The sequence below is a fragment of the Ptychodera flava genome (genome assembly GCF_041260155.1).
Source record: "Ptychodera flava strain L36383 chromosome 23 unlocalized genomic scaffold, AS_Pfla_20210202 Scaffold_23__1_contigs__length_28996876_pilon, whole genome shotgun sequence".
Classification (NCBI taxonomy): Eukaryota; Metazoa; Hemichordata; class Enteropneusta; family Ptychoderidae; genus Ptychodera; species Ptychodera flava.
The window spans coordinates 24,197,138-24,222,710 of NW_027248277.1; the positions used below are offsets into that span (position 1 = coordinate 24,197,138).

The 25,573-nt window shown below is 38.9% G+C and overlaps 2 protein-coding genes across 2 annotated transcripts; one reads left to right on the forward strand and one right to left on the reverse strand.

Moving 5' to 3' along the window:
- Positions 1-15,277, forward strand: LOC139123644 (speckle targeted PIP5K1A-regulated poly(A) polymerase-like). Its single transcript, XM_070689812.1, has 8 exons — positions 1-146; positions 1,866-2,056; positions 3,089-3,319; positions 3,945-4,190; positions 7,443-7,705; positions 9,459-9,691; positions 13,226-13,318; positions 13,806-15,277. Exons 1-8 carry the CDS (start codon positions 71-73, stop codon positions 14,819-14,821), a joined length of 2,349 nt encoding a protein of 782 aa, XP_070545913.1. The 5' UTR covers positions 1-70; the 3' UTR covers positions 14,822-15,277.
- Positions 15,278-16,064: 787 nt separating this feature from the next.
- On the reverse strand, positions 16,065-25,474 carry LOC139123645 (arylsulfatase H-like). The gene is made up of 2 exons (XM_070689814.1): positions 24,786-25,474; positions 16,065-17,659 (listed from the first exon to the last, which is right to left on the reverse strand). Exons 1-2 carry the CDS (start codon positions 25,033-25,035, stop codon positions 16,512-16,514), a joined length of 1,398 nt encoding a protein of 465 aa, XP_070545915.1. The 5' UTR covers positions 25,036-25,474; the 3' UTR covers positions 16,065-16,511.
- Positions 25,475-25,573: the final 99 nt, after the last annotated feature.

Consider the following 25,573-nt stretch of genomic DNA (forward strand, 5'->3'; position numbering starts at 1 on the left):
CTTTGTTCTAGAGGGCGCTGTTCATGACGTCGCCCACGAGGGAAACTACAGCTGGCATGACAGACAGACCATGGACGTCTCAGAGGAGTATTCGAAGAAAGGCTACGGCTATATGTGCAACATTTGCAGCGTCTTTTTGAACACAGGTGAGTGAGTAAGCCTTCTTAGCAGCAGCAGTTCATGCAAGAATGCAGAGAATTACAAACAAACACGTTCTGACGCCATGGCATGTATATAACACATTAAATGTGTAAACATCACAGGCGTGCTGTTTTCTGGGTAGTTTCTATAAGTGTAGTTTATTCTACGTTTCGACGTTCTCTTCCGTAGATTAGGCTACGGAAGAGAACGTCGAAACGTAGAATAAACTACACTTATAGAAACTACCCAGAAAACAGCACGCCTGTGGTAAACATTGCATGATGATGGATGTAGATCATGCACGCAAAACGTACTCGTGTCGTTGTCATCAGCGGAGCGCATGCCGCACTGCGGCCTGCAGATTTCCGTTCATTACTCAGCTTCCAATATAGTTCACCGGTATGCCTTCACCAAGTTGGTTACATTAACAGATCTTACATTTACCTTGTCGAGAGCAGGCTATCTAGTAAGAGAGTCTTCAGCAGTCCTGGCTGCTATAGCTCCAGCCAACGTAGACTTGCTCCAAGCAGGGAGGTTTCTACCTCCATGCTCCAAGTCTGTGGGCATATAAGTATCAAAACATATCATAAATTGAAGGACTAAACATCAGTAGACCGTCGCGCTAAGTGGTAGGCTGTTGCGTAGATCGTGGGGTGAACGCATTGCCCAGCCATGCCAGTAACTCAGCTGCAAAGAAAAGCCAGGCGACTGGGGGCCAGTGTATACAACCAACGGTGATTCGGAGAGTATAGTCAGAGTCACTTGTGAACCTAGCTTGCGTGCAGTAATACCACACACCCTCTCCACCGGGAATGAAGGCATTTAGGCATGGAGGTAGCATGTTGAGACTGCCTTCATGGCCACGGCAAGTTCAATTTTGGGCATGCATTCTTGGTTTTACCATGGACGTAGTAGAGACCTCCATGGTTTTACAAACTCTCAATCAAATTTCATTGTAGTGACGAGGTTCCCTCAAGGCTCAATCTGTTGCCCTATCACATCATTGGTTGTACTGCTTTGATCAAATTTGGAATCAGCAGGGCAGGTACCATCTTACTATCTTCCATGCAGACGGCACAGAGTACCATAGGGCTGTGTCTCCAAGCATATATAGCCTTGCCCCAGTTCAGCAAGACAAAAAGTGATTTAGAACTAAGATATTTCAAGGGAGAGAGTTCCTTTAAGCCCCCACCTCTGGAAATCACTTCAATTGCTGACTTTCTTTGGAAGAAGCACATCAAATACAACTTTTGGAGTGGTTTAGAATTATTCCTGACTCATTATGAGCATATGTACTGCACAAGGGATTTGTTCAGAAGTTTTAATCTGAGCCATTGTTTTTTAAGAAACAGACAACTCTGATAAATATAATTACGGTAAAAATAAATAATAGCTTCTGAAACTTTTATGCTTCCTTCACACATTCAGGTTTCTCCATGAGGGGATTTTAGGGTTCGGCCCTTGGTGACCCCCCCCCCCCCTACTTTTGGAACAGTCCATTCATATTCTGATGACCATAGTCATACAAAAAATATGTAAATTATGCATTGTTATGTAAATCAACATCTGTATTTCCATCAGGGGCAACTGACTGCCTGTACATGGCATGAATTGAACTGACACAAAGTTACTGCAGGAGCTTCACTGTTTGTCATTGATGATATTTATGTCATGTGCATACCTTCATGCTGTTGTAACATGAACAGTTTCAAATTCTTTTTCAGACAAAGTTCTTCAAGATCATCTCAAAGGCAAGAAACATCAGAAGGTTCTGAGTCTGAGGAAAAGTTGGAAAGACCAAGAAGAGAGGAGTATTTTTGTCGGTGGACTTCAGAAAGGAACTTCAGAATTGCAACTTATTGATTACTTCTCAAATTTTGGACCAGTGTCCAACGTCATATTTGATAAAGATCAGGTAAATAATGTTGGAGGTCAGTAATTACCCCCTAGATGTGCTGGACACGTACCTTAACTCTGTCAATAAGGACGCCCTATTTGTAAATGTCGGGGGTTAACAGTCTTCATACTATGTTAGGGTTTTGGGTTACCTGATGGCCCCAGCCCCTGTATATTAACCTCACAGACACTTACCATAACCATAACCCTGGCCCAATGATGTCTGGGTAGTAAATATCCATGGGAGTGACCTTCTTCATACTAACAGTTGGATTTTGTGTATTTCAACATGCTTTGTTTCGTGAAAACAGTATCATGTTACTCATGCAAGGCATATAATAATAAGGTTACCACGAAAATACCATAAAGGCTTCACACAGACATTGGTGCCACGCATCGCCCTCTACAAGACACTATGCCAGTATTCTTGTGCATCCTTTGCGTTATTTTTGTAATAACCTCATATAGTGTGCCTTTACTGAATAACCATGGTACTGCTTGCAAGGCTCTTAACCTTTTACCTGCCAGACAGTATCACTTCCACATCTGCCAAGTCAGTGAAAAGCAGTATTGTGCCAAAACCACATATTTTCACCCACTTGGCTTGGTATGTTATAGCAGCTTTAGTATACAAAAATCATGTTTACAGTATCTCTGTCTTCACGGACCTTCAAATCTTCAAGTCTTTGTTAAAATGCACCACATGGGACATGTTTTGCTTCACTAGTTTTAACTAACTTGAACTGATGGTGAAATACGAACTTGGCAGGAAAAGGGTTATTTGAACCATGTTGAAGTACCCAGTATTTGGCTTACCAGAACAGACTGAACATGAGTAAGTGTCACCTTCTCTGATATCTTGATCAATGGATTGATTTTCAATCATTGATCAATAGTTGATATTGCTTCTGAGGAGATTTAATTGCTTAAAGTATGTGCTTTGCTCATTGTGCAAGTTGTAAGTTGACCTCAGGCGACCTCTGTTAGGTCCAGATGTTAAGTTAAAGGTCATTCTAGGCACAGGTTCTTATTTCCTTTCTCTGCTCATTAGGGGAAGTATGCTATTGTTGAACTTGAGAGTCAAGACGTCGCGGAGAAAATCCTTGATGAGAAGGAGCACAAGATGGCGGGACATAAACTCACCGTGAAACCACGGAGACGGAAAGAGTTCATCCCCAAGGCCAAGGCTAAAAGGTCAAGAGGTGGAAAACAAAAAGAAAGCGACAAGAAGAATGTCATCAGTCAGGAGGATTTGAAGAATGTACTCAGCAGAGAAACATCGGTATGTTATTGTTGAACCCTCTCACCATAATGGTTTGGCCCACACCCATTGTGATCAATGGTGATAGTGGACCTGTTTACAGAGAACTGGGGGTGAACAATTCAAGTTAAGTTACCGTACTCGTTGACACAACGTGAAATTTATAATTTTTCGGCATCCATTACCCACCATTAGAATACATAGCAATGGAAGTTTTAGTAGATGAATATTGTTTCTATACTCTGTGTGTGTATGTGCAGGTATGTAGGGTGGGTACGTGTATATAATTTATGGGCACATGTATGTCTGTATTAATGTATGTATGTATGTTGTGAACGAACGCATCCATTGCATACACACAAGTGTGATGTGGGATATGCCCATACATGTATATGTACCGGTATGTACATATACACACAAAATTACATTCATACATACAAACAAACACGCACATACATACATAAACACATTCATATATACATAAAAACATACACACATATATACATTCATGCATAGTTTATAAACATAAGTGAACATTCTTACATACATACACACAGATGACAGACGTACCAGCTATTGAAATTTGAAGTTTGATCACTTCACATTATACGTGTCGATAAAATTTAATAAGATAATTTCATTTCAGATCAGCGGTCAAATGAAAGCTCTCATGGAGTGCACACAGTTAACCCCTGAAGATGTAAGACTTCGGTATCTCATTTGCAAACTCCTTCAAGAAATCTTCCAAGAATTCTTTCCAGGGTGCTTGGTCTTTCCGTATGGATCGTCCATCAACGGTTTTGGATCACTGGGATGTGACCTGGATTTGCAGTTGGAAATGAATGGGAAAGATTGCAAATTTATTGTGATGCCGGAAGAGTTCAGAGATACGGTAAGACGTCTTAGCTACTGCTGTTAAGGATAGAATGTCCCTCAAGGACACATTTTCTGATTCTCAATGGTTCTACTCCGGAATAAAAAGGACGCGATGCGTACGCCGTTCTACATACTCAGTACGCCCAAATAATCACGTGATGCCGGTACAAACAAACCCACATGTGTACTGAACGCGTATGGAAATACACGTACGTCTGTGCGCGTTTGCGCACATGGCTTTGTTTGTACCGTGGTCGATTCGAATTCCGGGTTTGGCCTATTATACTCTTTTAGACTACCACTTGAAGCTCATGGACTTTTCACAAGTTTATTTTTGTGAAATAATACCTTAATAAGCTGTTCACAATTGATGCCATTGTGCCCTCATTAATATGCAAAAATAAATATTGGTCCGTATTTTTAGATGACAATTTTGCACACAATACAAGCAAAAATGACGATAAATAAAACTTAGCCTTAGCAGGTGACAGTTGATGTTACAGTGAACACCAAAAGACATTTAAAGCCCCAGTGCTGCTAACTTTTGATGATAATTTCACCATTTTTATTTTGAATGTGACCCATAATTCCTTTTTCTTCTCCCCAAAGAATGTTGATATACACAGTATCCAGCTTGTCAACTCAGCCCTATGGTTGTAAACTGCATTGTTAATCCCACGGACACTGTCGGGGGGACTTATAGGTTTGGTCATGTCCGTGCGTGCGTCCGTGCGTGCGTGCGTGCGTGTGTGCGTGCGTCCGTCCGTTCACACAGATATCTCAGAGATGCAAGAAGCGATTTCATTCAAACTTGGAACAAGGATTACTTCATATGTCATACAGATGCACGTCGATTTGTTTTGGGATATGATCCAATATGCCGCCAGGCGGCCATTTATTACGATTTTTTCATGTACAGAGCCATAACTCAGACATGTTTTAACCAATTTTATTCAATGTTGGTACAAGGACATTGACCAATGTCATAGATATGCACGTCAATTTTCTTTGTGATACGATCCAATATGGCCACCAGGCGGCCATTTTATTACGATTTTTCATGTACAGAGCCATAACTCAGACATGTTTCAAGTTATTTTATTCAAAGTTGGTACAAAGACATTGACCAATGTCATAGATATGCACGTCAATTTTTTTTGTGATACGATCCAATATGGCCGCCAGGCGGCCATTTTATTATGATTTTTTCATGTACAGAGCCACAACTCAGACATGTTTCAACCGATTTTATTCAACATTGCTACAAGGACATTGACCAATTTCATAGATTTGCACGTCGATTTGTTTTGTGATACAATCCAATATGGCCGCTAGGCGGCCATTTTATTACAATTTTTTCATATACAGAGGCATAACTCAGGCATATCTCAACCGATTTTATTCAAAGTTGGTACAAGGACATTGATCAATGTCATAGATATGCACGTCAATTTTCTTTGTGATACGATCCAATATGGCCGCCAGGCGGCCATTTTATTACGATTTTTTCATGTACAGAGCCATAACTCAGACATGTTTCAACTGATTTTATTCAAAGTTGGTCAAAGACATTGACCAATGTCATAGATATGCACGTCAATTTTTTTTGTGATACGATCCAATATGGCCGCCAGGCGGCCATTTTATTATGATTTTTTCATGTACAGAGCCACAACTCAGACATGTTTCAACCGATTTTATTCAACATTGCTACAAGGACATTGACCAATTTCATAGATTTGCACGTCGATTTGTTTTGTGATACAATCCAATATGGCCGCTAGGCGGCCATTTTATTACAATTTTTTCATATACAGAGGCATAACTCAGGCATATCTCAACCGATTTTATTCAAAGTTGGTACAAGGACATTGACCAATGTCATAGATATGCACGTCAATTTGTTTTGTGATACGATCCAATATGGCTGCTGTGTGGTCATTTTGTTACGATTTTTTCATATACAGAGGCATAACTCAGGCATATCTCAACTGATTTTATTCAAAGTTGGTACAAGGACATTGACCTATGTCATACATATGTACGTCGATTTTTTATGTGATACGATCCAATATGGTTGCTAGGCAGCCATTTTATAACGATGTTTTCATATACAGAGCCATAACTCAGACATATTTCCACCAGTATCATTCAAAGTTGACATTGACCTATTTCATACATATGCTCGTCAATTTGTTTCACGTCATGTAGCAGTAACATGTCAATTATTGAAGTTTCGTAAGTAGGCTGATATGTCAAGAAATATGTACTGCATCAAATTCATGAAACTTTATACAGATGTTAACCGATGTTAAGCTCACATTGCTTTAACATTGAAAAAGACATTTATCAGTGTCATTTTAATTAATTTGTAATTGCATAAGTAATGAACTTTCCTAATTAGGGTGATATAGCCACAAATTAATACAACGTTAAATGTGATGAAACTTGATACAGATGTTGATCTCATAGTGTTGTAAATACTGCATCAAACTTTATGAAATATGGTACCAGTGATAATCTGTTAAGTGTTAGAATTGTATGCAAAAATGTTTTGCAACATCCTGTTGATTAATTCCTAGTTGACTCATTTTATGAACTTTAGGATGGTGGCCTACATTTGTTTTATGTTTTCATCACCATAGAACTCATTCTTGGCCATTGAGCGCCATCTGTATCAAAGTATTTTTATCACAGACCTAATGAAGAGGACTCTATCCTCTCTGAGGACCTGTAATCAAAGTACCCATTAACAAGTGGGGACTGTGTCATCAACGATGACTTGTTATTGTTGAAAAGTGACTTCTGGTCGGGATAAGAATTCAAATGTAAACAATAACCATGCATTTTACACATATAGACGCTAAGTTGACAAGCTAAATAGTGGGTGTTTCAACATTCTTTGGGGAGTAGAATAAGAAGTTGCAATTGATTTATAAAATAAAATAATGTAAAAATCATCGAAAGTTAGCATTACTAGGGCTTTAAATGTCTGAGACTCAAGCTACAACAATAGCCACATAGGCAACACAGAGGAATTTTGTCTGCATTTCAAGCAACAGTGTCAGAAGTCGCACATGTGCAGCTATATTAAGTAACAAACCTGTAATGACAAACCACTTTTTTTGTGGATTTTAAAAAGAAATTGACCTGAAAAGGGTGAACACCCTCACTATTAAATCTGCTATGACAATATTTTGATAAATATTCGAATATTTTCACCAGTGTTCTTTCACAAAAACATAGTTGTATTGTTGATACTCTACAGGAAAGCAAATCTCTCTCTGGGAACACAGAGGGCTCTGCAGGTCCCAGTGGGGGGAAACCGGATGATGGTGATGATGAAGATGAGGATGGATTCGACGTTGACAATGCTGATCCAGAGGAAGTCATGGAATTGATTGTGAAAATCATCAAGAAATGTGCGCCTGGATGCAAACAGGTCAAGGCCATCACAACAGCAAGATGTCCTGTTGTGAAATTCACGCATGCAGACTCAGGAATGGCATGTGACATAGCCATCAATAACAGGTAAGTATGGTCCATCCTGTCACACCCATTCCCAAGTGCACAAGTCCAATTTTACCGTGAGAGAACTGTGTTTGGGTGAAACCACTGTGGTGAAAGGGATAAAGGGGAGACAAGGGTGTAGGAGTATCATATTTTACTGTGAATTTTAAAGCCCCACTAGCTGTATCTTTTAGCATAATTTTTATGGTTTTACTTTCAAACTAAAATAAGTTTGTAAGAATGTACTAATTTAGGTGTGTGTAAACACTTATTATTCACTACCTGCTTGGACTGTATATGCAATTTTGAGCAAGATAAAGATTACACTGGGATTAAATGTATGCCCACATTAAATCGCAGCCCATGCGAAAAGCAAAAACTGTGGATACTGTGCATATCTGCACCAAACTCTTCATGTAAACTGCACAGAATATATATATATATATATACCGGTATATATATATATATATATATATATATATATATATATATATACACACACACCACACACACACACACACACACACACACACACACTCTTCAGGATTGGAGTGACAAAGTAACTGAGTTGTGACTCTGAGTTTCACGCTCTATGCAGCCATCAGACAACTGAGGAGTTCTTGCTTGGGCATACATATATATATATATATATATAATATATATATATATATATATATATATATATATATATATATATATATATATATATATATATATATATATATATATATATATATATATATATATATATATATATATATATATATATATATATATGAAACTGTAGGAATTCAGGTGATCCCCAGTGGAGCGTGGAATGGGGTGAAGATAGAAGAAACTTGGGTTGAAACACACTACCACACCTGGTTGTTAGGTTCCAAACGTATTTATTATACCTCAAACACAACGTTTCACTCTAAATTTAGAGCTTCTTCAGGTGTTTTCTACAATAAAAAGTACGAACATGAAAATTACAATGGTTGAATTGTGTAGGAAAATGAGCAATGTAGAGTTATAAGTCTGTGAAAATCTGGAAATGTACATGAATGACAGGAGAGAAACTAACCTTGTGGTTGTGAGTACGGTCAAAACTGTCTGGACCTACGCGAGAGCTGGAAATTGGCGCGCTGAAGTCCAGGGGGGTCCCTTTAAATATATATATATATATATATATATATATATATATATATATATATATATATATATATATATATATATAATATATATATATATATATATAATATATAGATAGATAGATAGATAGATAGATAGATAGATAGATAGATAGATAGATAGATAGATAGATAGATAGATAGATAGATAGATAGATAGATAGATAGATAGATATAACAAAGTATACATAGATTTCATTACTTTGTACTTGAAGTAATGTTTATTTATATATATATATATATTTATATATATATGCAGAAAGTAAAGTACTCTGTACTCTGTACCTGAAGTAATTTTGTAATATTTATGACGTTATGCTTTAGCATTCAGAACTAATTTCCCTCGAGGACATCTGAATAATCATATATATGTGTGTGTATGTGTGTATATATATATATATATATATATATATATATATATATATATATATATATATATATATATATATATATATATATATATATATATATATATATATATATATATATATACACCGGTATATATATATATATATATATATGATAAAGCTATAGACTTTTATTTGCTGACAATGAATTAACTGTCAGATTTTGACCTTCCACAATTTTCCCTGATGTTTCAGACTTGCCATGGAAAACACTGAACTACTACACATGTACGGCAACTTTGACGAGAGAGTCAGGCCGATGGTTTATGTTGTCAGACATTGGGCCAAGCTCAAACACCTAGCTGGGAACGACAACTACGCTGGCCCCAGACTTAGTAACTACGCCCTCACTCTAATGGTGATGTACTTCCTGCAGCAAGCAGAGACACTGGTCATTCCAACCGTTGAGCAGCTTCAGAACTTATGTGGTAAGTGTTTGTTATGTAATACATTTTATCAGTTCATCTATGCCAGTAATTTACTTCTGATTAATTCATATCAACAACGGTATGCTTATCCCATATTTTTGTACACTTAATCTTTCACTACTTTTAGTCATATATGGGTGCTCTGCCATCTCACACCTTAGCCAAAACAGAAGGTGTGGTGATAAATATCCGTTCTTGACAAAATCTTGTTGAAACCTGTGGGCATTTGGCTGAATGGCTCTGTTTGTTGCTTCTCCACTAGGTTACTGGATGCCGTATGTTGTGACTTCAAACAAGATTGAAAACACCATATTTACCAACACCTTAAATAAAAAATGGCTGCCACCTCTCCCTTTTTACATGTATACTCAAATTCAAACCAAATGATATTCTATGGTTGAGTTATCACAGATTTTGAAACCATTTGTGCACAAGGGTGAACTATAGCAATATATGTACTTTAAAGCCACACTTTTCAATCCCAGGTTCTCGCATTAATGGAGTTCTCTTCCCAGTCAAACACTTGGCCAGTACGATGTTTGATTTCTATAACATTAATTACACAAACTAATGTCAACCTTTTGTCACCTTTTGCTAATCCTGCAAACAGAGTTTAACCCTTTTCCTGCCAGACAGTATTAACTGTATCACTTCCCCATCAGCCAAGTCAGTAAAAAGCGGTATTGAGCCAAAACATGACGTATTTTCACCCACTTGGCTTGGTATGTTATAGCATCTTTTGCCAAAAAAAATCAACTTTCAAATATACGTATTATGTTCAAATACATCATATGGAATGCGTTGTGTTTCATTAATTTTAACCATATTGACCTGGTGGTGAAATATGGACTTGCAGGAAAAGGGTTATACAAGCGTTTGATTGACGGTCGGTTCAAATCGCCAACGGTCATTGATTCCCCACCACAAATGCTCGAATTCCTAAAAATTGTCTTCCAGTCACTTTAGACTTTGAATATAACCACAGAGTTGGATCGGCAGCAACTTCGCGCTGACCGCTTGGCAGTCTACCTGCGTTTTTGCGACCGGAGAAAACTAAAAAGAGGCATTTTTTGAGCGTTTGCCCGCGTGTTGCCTGTTTGGTGTCCACTTACACAATGAACGCCGCCATAGCTTCGCATCCTTTTAAAGGAAGGCTCAGCCTATAATATCAGCTTATTGAGTTAATGAAAATTGAATGAATCTTTGCCAAAGAGTGATTTTGAGCAAAATACGCTGTGATATGTTCAACGCCACCTTAAACTAAATGCAATCAGTGTTTGTAGAGTAGGGGAGGGTCATTTAGGTTCTCTCAATGGCAGAAAGTAAGACTATGTAAGAGTAAGGCCTGTGTTTCCGCTGCCACTCGTTTATTTTCGCATTTTCAGAAGAAAATCTGATGTTTACGAAAATATTCTAATTAGTATTCATACATTTTGTGAAGATATTTGACCACTAACCACTATGAAAAAACGTTCGAAGGGAAATGTAAACATTGTTTTTACGCCAAACCTTTCATTTTGCTGAGTTTGTAACGCGAACCTGGCCAGGAAACTTCATGGTTTTACACGCAATAGAACACGACTAAGTCCCTCTACTAAAATGACATCGTCCAAAATCTTCAACCAATCAATGACTCTGTATCAACCATAATTAAGTCTCTGCGCTCGTAATGCACAGGTTCTGATGTTAGGACCACTTTTGCATGAAAGCTGTGTTAATTGGACAATGCATTTGAAACGCGGACACACAGCAGACGTCACATGGCGCATGGCAGTTACGGAGCAGTCGATACTGCTCGCGATTGTAAGAGGTCCGATCTCCAAAACTTTAATAAGGCATTACCAGTGGTAAGCTAGCTTCGGCTGCCAAGAGCCACAAACTGAGAAAGTGCTGGAGACTTCGCAAAAAAGAGCATGATTACTGTTTTGCAGTTGAACTACGTGAGCTCGACAAGATGAAGTTGTCCCTGTGCAGCAGATTTGAACATCATAGAGAGCTACCTACGTTTGAAATCGAAATCGGAAAATAATTTTAAAGATGGTCATACCAGTTCCGTAACTCAAATCTCATTCAGTAACATGATTCGAAGATTGACGGCACGAGGTTTTAGATATATTCATGGGCCTAATTTAACTTTGAAAATTATTTAATTTGTTTTGGGATCGAGAGGTGGTAATGTACAGTATTTATTTTTTATTCTGTTTAACTTGTCTATTTTGACATCTCCATCTATTTTGTTCAGCGAATCAAACCATTATTATTGATTGGTTAACATTTGTGTATTTTTATTTTATATGAATTATTGCCTTTTTGATGCATCACTTGTACAATCATTGACAGTCTCACTTCTACTATCCATGGTCCGTCCACCCAGCACAGCACTTTGTACTATGGTATAACAAAGGTCAACATGTACGACCCAATTTACATAAATATCAAAACTCACAACCCCCCTAATAGGATATCAAAGGCACGTAGCTACATTATTTTGTAAGCAACCGAGGACGAGAAAGAAACTTATTTTTTTTGCCTTAATACCTGGTATTTTATTGTCATTTAGGGAATATGACTGGACAACATTGCTGCACAGAACAAAATATTGAAAAATGCAGGTCTACATTGTTACTTTCACTGTCTTACATTTCAGTATCTTCACTGGAAATAAAGATATTTGACTTCACAAGTTCACATTTATGAACGTAATAGTATTATTTGCTTCTATTGATATGAATTATGATCAATTCAAGAAATACAGTGAAATGTAGGGTGTACTGGGATGGCCTAATCATTGAGGGAAAAAGTCTACAGTAAGTTTTGCATGAGAAAATCAAAATGAGAATTTGTTTAGCTCACCATTCTCATTTTGGAGAACATAACCTGCTGACCCAGAGGAAACCCAGAAGGCAATCCAATGGTAACATTATCATGTTGTGTTGTGCTACTCTTGCTTATGCTTGAGAAGCATGCTATATCAGGTGTAGGCAGTACTTCATTTCTTTTGAGCTCATCACCGTCAAATATACTGCTCCTTCAGTTGTTGTCAGGGTTGGAGCAATGAAGTGCATGTAGTACGTACTCTACTGAATCTGCCAGAGGTTGGGCAAAACAGTTCTGTGTTTCTTATCCAAAGACTCTTACAAAGATAAAGTGGCTGTGCTGTTTATTATTTTCTTTGAGCTCAAACAATCCAAAACAGGAATATTCCAATCAGTTTTTGACATGGAGAAAGTTGTATGTATGATGGGTATCAGAGTAGTAGTCCTCTGTACATTTTGTCATGTTGACATTACCCAGCCATCGTTTTATGGTTATGTGGATGGATAGAGATGGGTCAAGTAGTCAGTTGGTAAATGTGTCAGCAGGTTACCTACCATCCTCGAATCACATCCAGATAAGTTAACAATTTTATACCGTCACAAGCTGCCTGTGCGTTGTTTCACTTGTGCAGGTTCACTTCGATGCCAAATAAGGGTAATGATATTTGCATAAGAATTGAATCTTAATGAGCCTTATCTCCTGATTGGTCTATTTCAGATGAATCTGATGTTACTGTTATAGATGGCTGGAATTGTTCCTTTGTGAGAAACTTTGATGAAAGCAACATAAAGAAAACTGACAAACGACTTGGTGAGTAAACTGATTTTGAATGGTAACATTTGTCGTACACAGAATTGCTTGTCATTGGCCACATCTTATTTCTACCTGACTTCTGTATGACTTCATTCTTTCTCTCACGTCAGATTTTATGAAATACACAATACGTTGTGCTGACAAGGCAAATATTTCAACATAGTTTAGAGAGCTGATAAAGAAAACAAACTCTTTTCATTGAACTGGAATAATAAAAATATCATCAAAAGTCAGATTCGTTTCTGTACTGCCAAATATTGCAATTTAAATTCTATTCCTGGTATGTGAACCTTTAAATTTTATTCATTTATGAGGATATGTTTCTGACATATATGCCATATGTCATTCTATAACAGATCTCAAAATGTATTTCTTCCTCCTAAATAATACAGATGAGCTTCTCTGAGGATGTTTTTTCCATGGATATATTCCTTATGCCATGCTGTATAGAATGTCAACCTTTGTCTCTCACTTTTTCCCACAGATGAGCTGCTCATGGAATTCTTCAAGTTTTATTCCGAGTTTGATTATGCCCATAATGTCATCTGCCCACTGACTGGAAAACCATTACCCGTTGATGGAATAGTCAATCAGCCCCTGCCGGATGACAAGACCAAGTTCAAGGTCACACCGCTGTGCGTCCAGGATCCCTTTGAACTGAATCATAACGTCGCGATGAACGTAAACGCCGCCACCCTCCAGAATCTTGTCCATGAAATGGAACAAGGAAGACAACTATTTGAGCAAGGACAGTTAAGCATGACACAACCCTCTGGGAGCACCCAACAGAATATCGGTCTGGTGAAACTTTTTGCTGCCACAGAGAAATCTAAGCGGCTATCGGAGAGTGGATCAGGGGCTGGAGACAAGGACTATACAATGCATGTGGCGTTCCAGAAATCAAAAGTACCTGAAAGTGTCATTCAGCAGTACGAAAACAATGAAGAACTGAAAATAGCCTGGTTTGAAAAAGTTGTAGAGTTCTTTCAAGCCATATTGGTGGACATTCTCATGTTTGATTGCAAGATTGAGCGCAAAGATGATATTAGTAAGTTTTCAAGCACTGATACTGAGAAAGGTCAGGGTGACGGCCACCATGTTGCTGAGCATATGGATGATTCAAATCTCGAAGATGTCACAGAGGAACAGATCAGTGGGGGTGATGAAAGTAATGGTGACAGCGGCCAGCCAAAGAAAAAACGGAGAATAGAGACTGAGTCATTGAAGGATGGTGATGATGTCACCATTAAAGAGACACAATCACAGGATGTTGATGATGTCATCATTAAAGACACACAATCACAGGTAGCTGATGATGATACCGTAAAGAGACACAATCACAGTGCATTGAAATGCTGTGCACTTCACAACACCAACTCTGGCTGGGAAGGAGAAAAGTCCGACGGCAGCTTCAACAGAACCAGAGTGAGAAAGTTGGACTGGAATTTGAGCGTGAAGTTTCCTGGAAATACAAAGAACAGAATCAAAACAGACTGCTGAAACAGAAAAATTACAGTTCAGTGTCAATTTTGCCTGGGCTTGTACACAAGATGATACTTCTGTACGGATCAAGTTTGAGCCGCTAAAACAGGAGAAACAGTTTCAAACGTTTTTCCATTTTATCGAACTTTATTTTCCAAAAATGCTTGAAAATCAAGGGCTTAAGGATTTTTCCTAAGACATTGTTGTTCATTGTTGTGTTAAAAAAAGTCATGTGATCTTTCTTTTGAAACAACAGCAAACAAGAAACGGCAACAATCAGTGACTGCTCATTTTAATAGTGAAATGTCATTTTAGCATAATAGTGAAATGTCATTTTAGCATATCTTAGCTTCACAGTGTATTAGCTACTGTGTTCTGTCTCTACCTTTTTTCATTTCTCTGTGGTAGTTCCAGCCATGAGGCATGCCTGATAGCCATACACAATAAAAAAAATTATTTTTATTGTTCATAAGATTGTGCTCCCCATTGTATGTATCTGATGTGTGTGTTGACAGGGAATATTCATACCTTCTTTGCATTTTTTAGTTCACATTTGGCATATGTATATATCCCAAAGAGAGCTTATATGGTAGGTAGGCAGCATCTGTATGTATGTATGTATGTATGTATGTATGTATGGATGTTAGTATGTGCGGATGTACGGTATGTCTGTCCACATCAAAAATTCCTAAACCGACCATCTTTATATTTGGTGTACAGGTGCACCCGGGTTTGGAGATGTGAATTTCTTCAAATAAACATGTCAGTATCAAAGAAATACAAATGAGGTGAAACGGGGGAAATTAGGACATTGGTAAAACTCTGTAACTAGGCCAGACTTGGTTGAAACATAGACTCTCGAAACAGTTTTTCTCGAGGGTCTATGGTTGAAACTTGGTTGGCAGGTTCTTCAAGATGACTTCAGTTAGATTTGTGCAAATTATGGTGAAATTTTGAGTTGGTTTTTCTGGGGAAATTTTTTCGGTTTTTGGTAAAACAATCTTTGAAAGCGCTCGTCCCATTGCTTTGAACTATATTGCTTGCAATTGTTTGACATCACCTTGTATTTAAACTGTGTTTTTTTTCAGTTCTCTATGTCGTTTTTCATGTTCCAGAAGAAACTGCAAAAAGTATGAACCTTTGTGTTTGAATTGAAAAGGTCTTGGAGAAATATATTTTATTCTCCACAACAGCCATTTTGTCCATGATAGAGATAAGGATAAACAATATACAGAGCTGAAAGCGAGGCGATAGCCATCCCTTTGATTTCACATCCATTTTATTATCAACAAATTCGTCTTTTTACACTGACGATGTAGTGTACAGATGATTTCATAAATTATCAACCGTAGTTATTCTCTCGTCAAGTCCTTGTCAGACCTTTGAATTTATCTTCGGAAGTTGCAAGTCTTCAAAATCATCTTCGACATCACTCTCCAATCGGCAGTATGGGAAATTTGCACATGGAAATAACCAAGGCAAGATAAGTGAATCCAATTCTGACGATATACTCTCTGGTAACGTTTTTTGTACCCTCGCGAGAATTTCTGTCGCTTGGTTCCTGACTGCTTGTGTCTTTTCCGCCGGAAGTGGATATTGTTCTCCAGGGTCGTCAGTGAGGTCATAGACAGTGGGAGACTGGAGGACCTCGCCATTACACTGTCCATCCCAAAAGGGCTTATATAATGTATCTTGTATTTTCCCACCATTACGGCGGGCGGTAATTTTGTTGTACAGTAATAAAGCAAATAGTCATGATGTTTTGAAATTTCAGTCGGTTTCTGAGTAAAGGCAGAAGACTTTTGCCATCAATGATGCGATCTGTGATTGATATGTTCAAAATATCAGCAACAGTTGGGAAAATATCATTCAAAGAAACCAATGCTCTGGATTCTGTATTTGCTGGTATTACTCCATCCCAACGTATTATTCCCGGAATTCGTACACCTCCTTCAAAGAGAGTCGCCTTCCCACCCCGCAGCCTTACCAATTCGCCCCTGCTGTTTTCAACGACTCCTGTAGATCCACCCACTCCCTTTGGTCTTGGTACCCCGTCGATTGTTGCCACAGAAGGACCGTTGTCTGATAGAAATATGATCATTGTATTTTCTTCTAAGCCCTGTTTTTTAAGTTGCTGAAGCACCTGTCCTACGCTCCAGTCCAACTCCATCAGTGCGTCACCATACCGTCCAATTCCAGATCTGCCTTCAAAGTACCTCGAAGCAAACACGGGTGAGTGTAAAGTCAAGTAAGATATTAGCAAGAAGAATGGATTATTCCTGTGTCTTGATAAGTACCACAGTGCTTCCTGGGTAAGTTTTAGTGTCATATTTTCTGCCTTATATGGCTGTTCAATAATGTCATCATTCCTCATTAGAATGCAACTTTCCCGAGCCCACAGTAAAGAAAAATCTGACAACACATAGTAACCAGTCACAGCAAACAGAAATATGACAAATGATAAGGAAAATAGACCCCTCTTCCCGATCAAAGACAATACCCAAGAAAGGAACACACCTGTCATTAGGCCTGTCCATAATTTGTATGTAAATGATAAATACAAGAAGATAAATGGTTTTCCTAAATGGCTCCCACCCATAGCTTGTCCACAGATTTCCACATGCGACATTGGAATTCCGTAGAAGTAATCAAACCCCTGCTTTGTTGGTAAGTGCTTTCCTCCACTGCCGATCCCAAGATGCCATTTTCCCAGAATTCCTGTAGCATAGCCATTTTGTTTGAGCATCTCGGCGAGAGTGAATTCGTTCTCCGGTAATCCACCAGTTTGTGCCGGACTTGTAAGGACATTAAACGGCACCCATCCCTTCAGCATACCACTTCTAATTGGATATCTACCTGTAAGATAAACAACAGTGATAAACAAGATCAAAGTCCTGAAATTGTCTTCGTCCTATAAAATTGTCCTATGGACAATTTTATCATGTTTGACATGGTATTAAATTGTCGCTTCCAAGTTGCAGAGTTATTCAGCAACCAGCTGTGATATCGCAGCTGTACTTGTGGCGTGTACCGAACGCGAGCGGGTCATTGGGGTCATCGCCATATCGCAGCCGTACTTGTGGCGTGTATCGAACGCGATCGGGTCATTGGGGTCATCGCCACAGTCCCGCTGCGAGCCAACGCATAGGCTTCGTTGGCAGTTTATGACGATACCGACCGGTATCGTAGATTTAGCTCGCAAAATAATAAAATAGATAAATCATGCAATAAATAAAATTATACCTACTGTATCACTGACTATCTGAGACTCATCTTCTACTCCTGCTAACGAGCCCGACCGTGACAACATGTATTTTCGACCGTTTTTCGGTGAGTCGTCGATGGTTCCTGCTTGAATTTGAACTTTTGACCTCCAACGTATGTGTGTTGTACGCGCGATCGAGCAAACATCGTAGAACCGTCGACGGCTCACGGGAAAATGGTCAAAAATACGTGTTCTTATCTTCAAGAAAGTTAGCAGGTGCACAGAATGAGTCTCAGATAGTCAATGATAAAGATGATACAAGTTAATTTATTCAAAGGCTAATATAGTTCATTATTTTGCAAGCTAAATCTACGACACCGGTCGGTATCGTCATAAACTGCCAACGAAGCCTATGCGTTGACTCGCAGCGGGACTGTGGCGATGACCCCAATAACCCGATCGCGTTCGATACACGCCACAAGTACCGCTGCGATATCACAGCTAATTCAGCAACCAGCTTCACGGCAGGGTGACAGGAAGCTAGCGAGAATGTATTATCAAGCACCTATCGGTCGATTCCATATCATACAACACAACAACAAAAGCTGGTTTAAATTTATATTGATGTAGCGATTTATTTTGCTTCGGTGATTAGTTGTAATTTATAGTCGTCAGTCCTTTGATAATCATTTATAGTGGTGCGATTTACTGCATGTCATTACATTTTTGCGATCCTGCATGTAATATGGCATCACGATCTCTTTTGAGCAATGCTTACGTAAACGTCCATTATCCGCTAAAATATTAAAATGATGGGAATGAGGCATGACGCTTGTCTTCGACAGCCTAAGATTAGCAATTAGTTAGGGTTAAGGCGGCTGACTATAAAGGCAGGTATCGATGCCTCCCAATGTACGTTTTAGGGCCCATTGTTGCGTGACCAAACGTCCTGCATACAACTCATTCGATGATGGGATAATTTAACTGGCTAATGGTGGTTGCTCTTTACCCACACAGCATTTTGAGAAACGCGTTTATTTGTTTTAGTCTGACTCAGTAACACCAGGCAATAATCAAAAGCTGCCGTCCACTGAAAAAAGAATGAATTATGGGTGGACTGCATCCATGGCCAGAAGTCGGGATTTTTTCATTTTAGACATTTTTACATTTTAGTAGTGGATGTTTGACATGTTAGGTCGGAACTAACGTGCCTAAAATGCCAAACGTGCAAACCTATCGTGTATCGTGCCGGATGCGCTATTTTGCGGGTTGCGGGCTGCGGGTTGCGGGCATGAAAAAATGTGTGATTTTTGGTATCATTTTCGCTAGTAGATAGAATAAATGCTAAAATAGTATCTAGATGTATTTGTTTATGGAATAAAAGCCGTGAACTTCTTGAATAATGCCGTTATTTTAGCTTACATCTGGTAAAGCACCACCAACGTCAGAATAGTCCATTTCCCATCCAACATTCGCCGTTGCACAGCGCACTGCCGATCGAAGCTTTCGAAATGATATGACTGAACACGGATGAGTAATAATATGAACACAAGACAGATTTCACAACAACTCGCTATATTAACTTTTTATGTAATGATTAGGACGGATAGTTTAAAAGTAAGTTTCGGATCGTTGACAGCACAGATGAACTGGGAGATGAACTTCGGTTCGTTGAAACTCGACACGCCTAATAATTTGTTACTTTTTCATAGAATGCCATGCCCTTCTCACACTTCAGATTAGTTCAACCGCCGATAAAAGCACAATTTTCAGAATCGTTTTCAATGCCGTTTAAAATTATTTTATTGTGGTGAACACGATAATAGTCCTAGGTAACTTTTCATTGTCACGCTGGATCAAATGCATATGGAGCGACTATCATGCTGCAGGTGCAAGTCATAGAATATGTTCATGATATTAGGAGATACACAATTATTGAGAGCTGCAGAACACAAACTCATCCAAAAATATTCCTATTACATCGATTCCTGAAAATAAGTCAACGCACCGACGTGTTTTTCCCGCTGAAATTCTCGCGTAAAATGTTAGCGGAATGTCGTTCTCTGTGGTCGTGACCTCGGTTGAACCGAAACGGCAAAGTAAGCTAAGTCCATTGTCGTACGTCTTTTTTTTTAAAGATTTCATGAAAATACACGGCATTTAAATACACAACACTTCTACGCTTTTGAAGTCAAATCTTTCCTTACACATTGCATTTAAGTAGGCATTGTTTAATATTCTGTATGTGTTGCCCTAGAACCGAATTGTGAATAGATGCATTTAAAAGAATTTACTTCCTATGGCCTGATACTAGAAATGTAACAATTTCATTCCGCGATAAGTGGCGACATTTCCGAGGCGCGATTTTTTTTTGTCAGTCTGGTATTAGGCCAATTCTCACTCACATCCATGGCAAGAAAGAAAAGTGATTTCAGATCCCAAATTATTTGTGATGGCCAGGCAGCTCGGAACAAATAAATTGGTCCTCGGAATCGCCGCTTTTAGTTTAGCAGATTTGATTTTTTTTCAGAAACATGACGTATTTTCACCCACTTGGTATGGTCTGTTTATAGCATCTTTAGTCCAAAAAATCAATTTACAGCATATATGTTTTCAACTGCCTTCAAATGTACAGTATTATGTTAAAATACACAATATGGAATATGTTGTGTTTCATTAATTTTAACCATCTTGACCTGATGTTGAAATATGGACTTGGCAGGAAAAGGGATACTGTACGATAGACCTGATCATGATTATTGATAATAGACACCTTCTAAAGGTTTTATTTTTTATATACTAAATGCCATATTACATATATTAGAAATCTAGCCATAATTCTAAAAACCCGCAGCCCGCAGCCCGCAACCCGCAACCCGCAGCCCGCAACCCGCAACCCGCAGCCCGCACTTTAGCAGATACCGTATCGTGCAGACCTAACGTAACCAACTACTGGCCATAGCTCCATCATTTTGCCTATACGTGTGCAGGCATATATATGGACAGTTTATTATAAATGATTCATTGTGTATGCAAGGATACTCAGTATAAACAAAAGTTATGTAAATACGCACAGCCTGGTTTGAGCGTGGGTGAGTGGACAATGTCATACCCATAGGAAGATGGTCCCTTCCATATCACATGATGCAAGCTCCAAGGTTGGAGTTTTTTTCCCATGATTCAAATTACATTAGCAACTGTCTGTACTATTTCTATCGGTTTTTGTTAAAAAATCGCGCGAGTTATAAATGGCGAAAATAGCTTTACCGGGGTAAGTGACCACAAAGCTAGCATGCACATGTGTAAAAACCATCCTTGGTGAACTTCCCCTTTAAGTTAAATAAGGTCAAATCAGGATCGAGTAATTTCACATCTATGAAGGTAGAATGCGTCTTTGGGACAGAGAGTCGGACTCTCAAATTTTCACAATTTTTTTCTGATCTGCCACTTGTAGGGGCTCATTTTAAAGCTCTTGGCGTGAGAAAAATTTTCACCGCCTAAGTTTTTCGAAAATCGAAAAAGTTTAATTTTCTCCACAGAGTTAACGCAGGGTTGGCGGCCATTTTGAATTTTCAATATCGGCTTGGATAATTGGTTTCTCTAGTACAAAATTAGCGCGGTGACCCCAACCTCCATATATAGAGGGAGTGAATAAATCTAACCCTAACACTAACTTAAGCCTAACCTAACCCTAACCCTAACTTAAGCCTAACCCTAACCCTAACCATCGGAAATACGAATCAACAAACAAACAAACAAACAAATAAATAACTGCTCTTTATTGACAAATATTAACAAAACAGCTTTTGGCTGTTATTTTATTAAAAATACAACAAATATAACAAATGAACAAACACAAACACATACACACAAACAAACAAACAAACACAAATAAACAACAAGTTCGAGTCCCCTGTGGTTAATGGGCATAAACATTACCAATTCTCATGTACAGCGTGATCTTTTGACGTGATTCTACCCTTCGCTTATAACTTAAAGACAATAAACAAAATAATTACCACGTTCACCATTACCTCCGTAGAGCCCCGCTCGACAAGAAATGCACAATGCAATTAGGTATTTCTAAAGTAACCTGACATTTGATATTACTTTCTTGGTTCAATCATGGAGGTAGTAGAGAACATCTTTCATTTAATACAGAGGCCAAGCCAAAACAACAGCTTATCGTCCAAACACTTGTGTAAATTCCAATGTAATTACTTGTCAGTGGTGGGAAGTCTTCTACAAACAATTTTTGTGTTCAGCTGCAAACTGACAGGCATATTTAATACGTCTTTGAACAAAAGACAAATCAAAACCCGTCACAGGTACTTAATATAAAGCCTATTCGTGAATGGCGGTACATGTAATCACATGAAACCTTTTCAAACGGAGACTAACTGACTATAACTATTCTACCGCTCAACCAGCCATGGGACTTAGTATATTTTCTTGGTTCTACACATCGCAAAATTATCCTGATCATTTCGTTTTGCAACAACGCTGAGTCGACAACTTCCAGATACCAATAGCTTGGCCGCTACACTTTGCATGAAGTAGCCGCAACTCTTTTATTGCTTTTAATCATTGTGCCGTGCTTTGAATATATTTTCTGACAGATTATTGGGAAATTAGTTTACGTTCCTGGTGAATTCTTTACCAAAATGTACAACCAAATCTCGCCATCGTGGAACATATTCATGAAGTCCGTCATTTCATCACTATGACCAAGGCTACTCTACTCCATGGAATGAAACATCTGAGACTGTATAGAGAAATTCGAACTGAGATGTGTCTCATCCTCATAGTAATTTCTACTATTTGAAAATTACATTTGGACTGCACATACCTTATGATATTCTGATACAAATAGAGTAGCTAGACAACGGAGCTAGCTTTGTTAATCTGTGTAGTTCATCTTCAAATTCTTCCCAAAGCACACACTCATTTGGAAACAGTATCACAAAAACAAATGCTTTGATTTAAACTATTTCCAGAAATTTATTGCACTACCCGGATTTTAAATCCGTTTATACAGTGCTTCAGATAATGCCCGTAAAGCAAGTGAACTTGATAATTTAGACAAATGCCTAAGATGTTAGGGATATAGACAATGCCTTAGATGAGTAATAGATGAAACAAAAAATAGCACTGCAAATAATGTAGGGCACAACTGCGGCTATAAGTCCACTAGGTCCCCAACGCTTTCCATGTAGGTCAGTGAGCTGGTGTAGCCCTCGTTGTCTTTGCTAGCTGTCTGAGTGTACCGAGCCAGGCCGCACGAGTGCGTAGCCAGCGAGGGGCCGTGAGAGAATCTATACGTCATCATGTTCGCAGTTCAGATTTTGTTCAGAAAGTTGCTGTTGTTCAAAAAGAGCCGTGAGACAGACATTTCTTCATCACGTTCGCCGTCCATAGTTTGTATGGTCTTTTTTTTTAAAAAACCATGACAGTTTACGCTTTTCGACAACTTATTTCAGCAGTTTATATTAAAGGGGCAGGGGGAGTTAAAATTTTACAGTTATAATTTTCGAACTTCTAAACTTTCGTTTGTTGTCGGAGAAGGGGTTTGAGGTCACGTGCGTGTAAATCAATTAGGCCAAAGTAATTAAATTCTTTGTTTTGCGTCCACTCAAAATGGAAAAAGGTACGCGTCTAAGCGGCTGAAAAACACACACAAGAACATTAACACAACGTAATTTGATGCAGCAAATAAAAAATTGTAACAAAATTTTGGTTCAGAAAAGTTAAGCAGTTATGTCCTAAAATTTCCTATTCAAATACACTGTGTGTGTTTTTTATGAAAACCTTAAAAACCTAGGCGGGTAGGGATGCAAAACAAAGAATTTAATTACTTTGGCCTTACCAACGATTCCTAATACAAGTCTGCCACTACCTCCCTCTAACTCACAGTCAGCGACGATGGCCGCCAGATCTGCTCTGTGCTTCGGTTCAGTGAACAGTGCTTAGCGTACTGTGAACCGAAAAAGGGCGGTTCATCGTAAATTAAATAGGGCTTGGGTCGTGACCTGCACATAGAAAATGTCAATAGCCGACGCTACTGTGCGGACGGTTCAGTCGGCTACATTGGGGCATGTTAACGCAAATTGTCAAAGAGACACTTCGCCCCAATTCCGTGGAATTCGGAACTTGTAACATCAACAGGCTAGGCTTCTCAGTGTCATTTAATGTTAATCAAAGTCCCCACAGTCAGTGAATGAACAATCACGGTGAAATTCAAGTCTTATTCCAGAATGGGCACAGGCGCTATGTGTGTATATGGGAAAGAATGGATGTCGACGCAGGCGCTGTGTGTATACACAGGAGCTGTACTCTATCTTCTCGACACCCAAAGCAAGAATTAAAAAACTCTATAATTATCAGTTTTCTTTTACAGTTATTTCATTTTGGAAGGTAAACAGCACAACGGACTCCACAAAAAGATAGTATTTATGTTCTTCAATTTTGTTACACAAAGACAACATAAATTGGCCTGCAAGACAAATGGCAAAAGCTTCTCTATAGCAGATTTTAAAGTGATCGTGGATTGATTGATTGATGGTTTCTGTTAATTTTCTCTTTATTTCCTCTCAGTATTTAATTGTATAGTTTTTATAGTGTCCTTTTAACTTTCTTTGTGCTATGGACAGTTATTTTTTAACTTGTCTGAAATAAAGTTGAAATAATAATAATAATAATAAATACCAACAACATAAACAGTGAGATTACTCCGTTCCGTGACAGTATGAAGCAATGAGTCACATGAAATTTACTCACCTGTTAAAAGAGCAGCACGACTTGGAGTACAGGTCGACTGTGAATACATCCGAGTGAACTTCAAGCCTTCGGACGCTAGCCGATCTATGTTCGGCGTTTTCACCGTTTCATTGCCGTAGCAACCGAGGTCCCCATATCCAAGGTCATCGACCAAGAACAAAACAATATTTGGGGGAGTTGTTTTGTCGGCGAAGGAGACAGTTACAGCAAGTGAGAACAGCAGCACTCTGAGGCCACTGTGAGACGACATGGCGTGTGCTTTAGCCTTTTGTGACCTCTGTTTGCCCTTTGTAGGCCTGGTGCTTTAAAAGACCCGATACTCCACCTGAGGCGTCGCATGTGTAAACAACCCCGAAGAGAATACAGGGGCGAGTACGAAGTCCTATCTGAACGAACGTGCTCGTCGCATTCCAAAGCTACCCACCTGTTAAAAGAGCAGCACGACTTGGAGTACAGGTAGACTGTAAATACATCCTAGTGAACTTCAAGCCTTCGGACGCCAGCCGATCTATGTTCGGCGTTTTCACCGTTTCGTTGCCGTAGCAACCGAGGTCGCCATACCCAAGGTCATCGACCAGGAACAAAACAATATTGGGGATGTTTGTCTTGTAGGCGAAGGAGAGAGTCACAGCAGCGGAGAACAGAAGAAATCTAAGGTCAATATGAGACGCCATGGTGAGAGCTTCAGTGGGAGGTGACCTCTTACTGACCACGACCTTTTGTCGCAAAAGACCCGGTGCTTCACCTTATGACGTCGCATGTGTAAACAAAACCCAGGAACAGTAAGC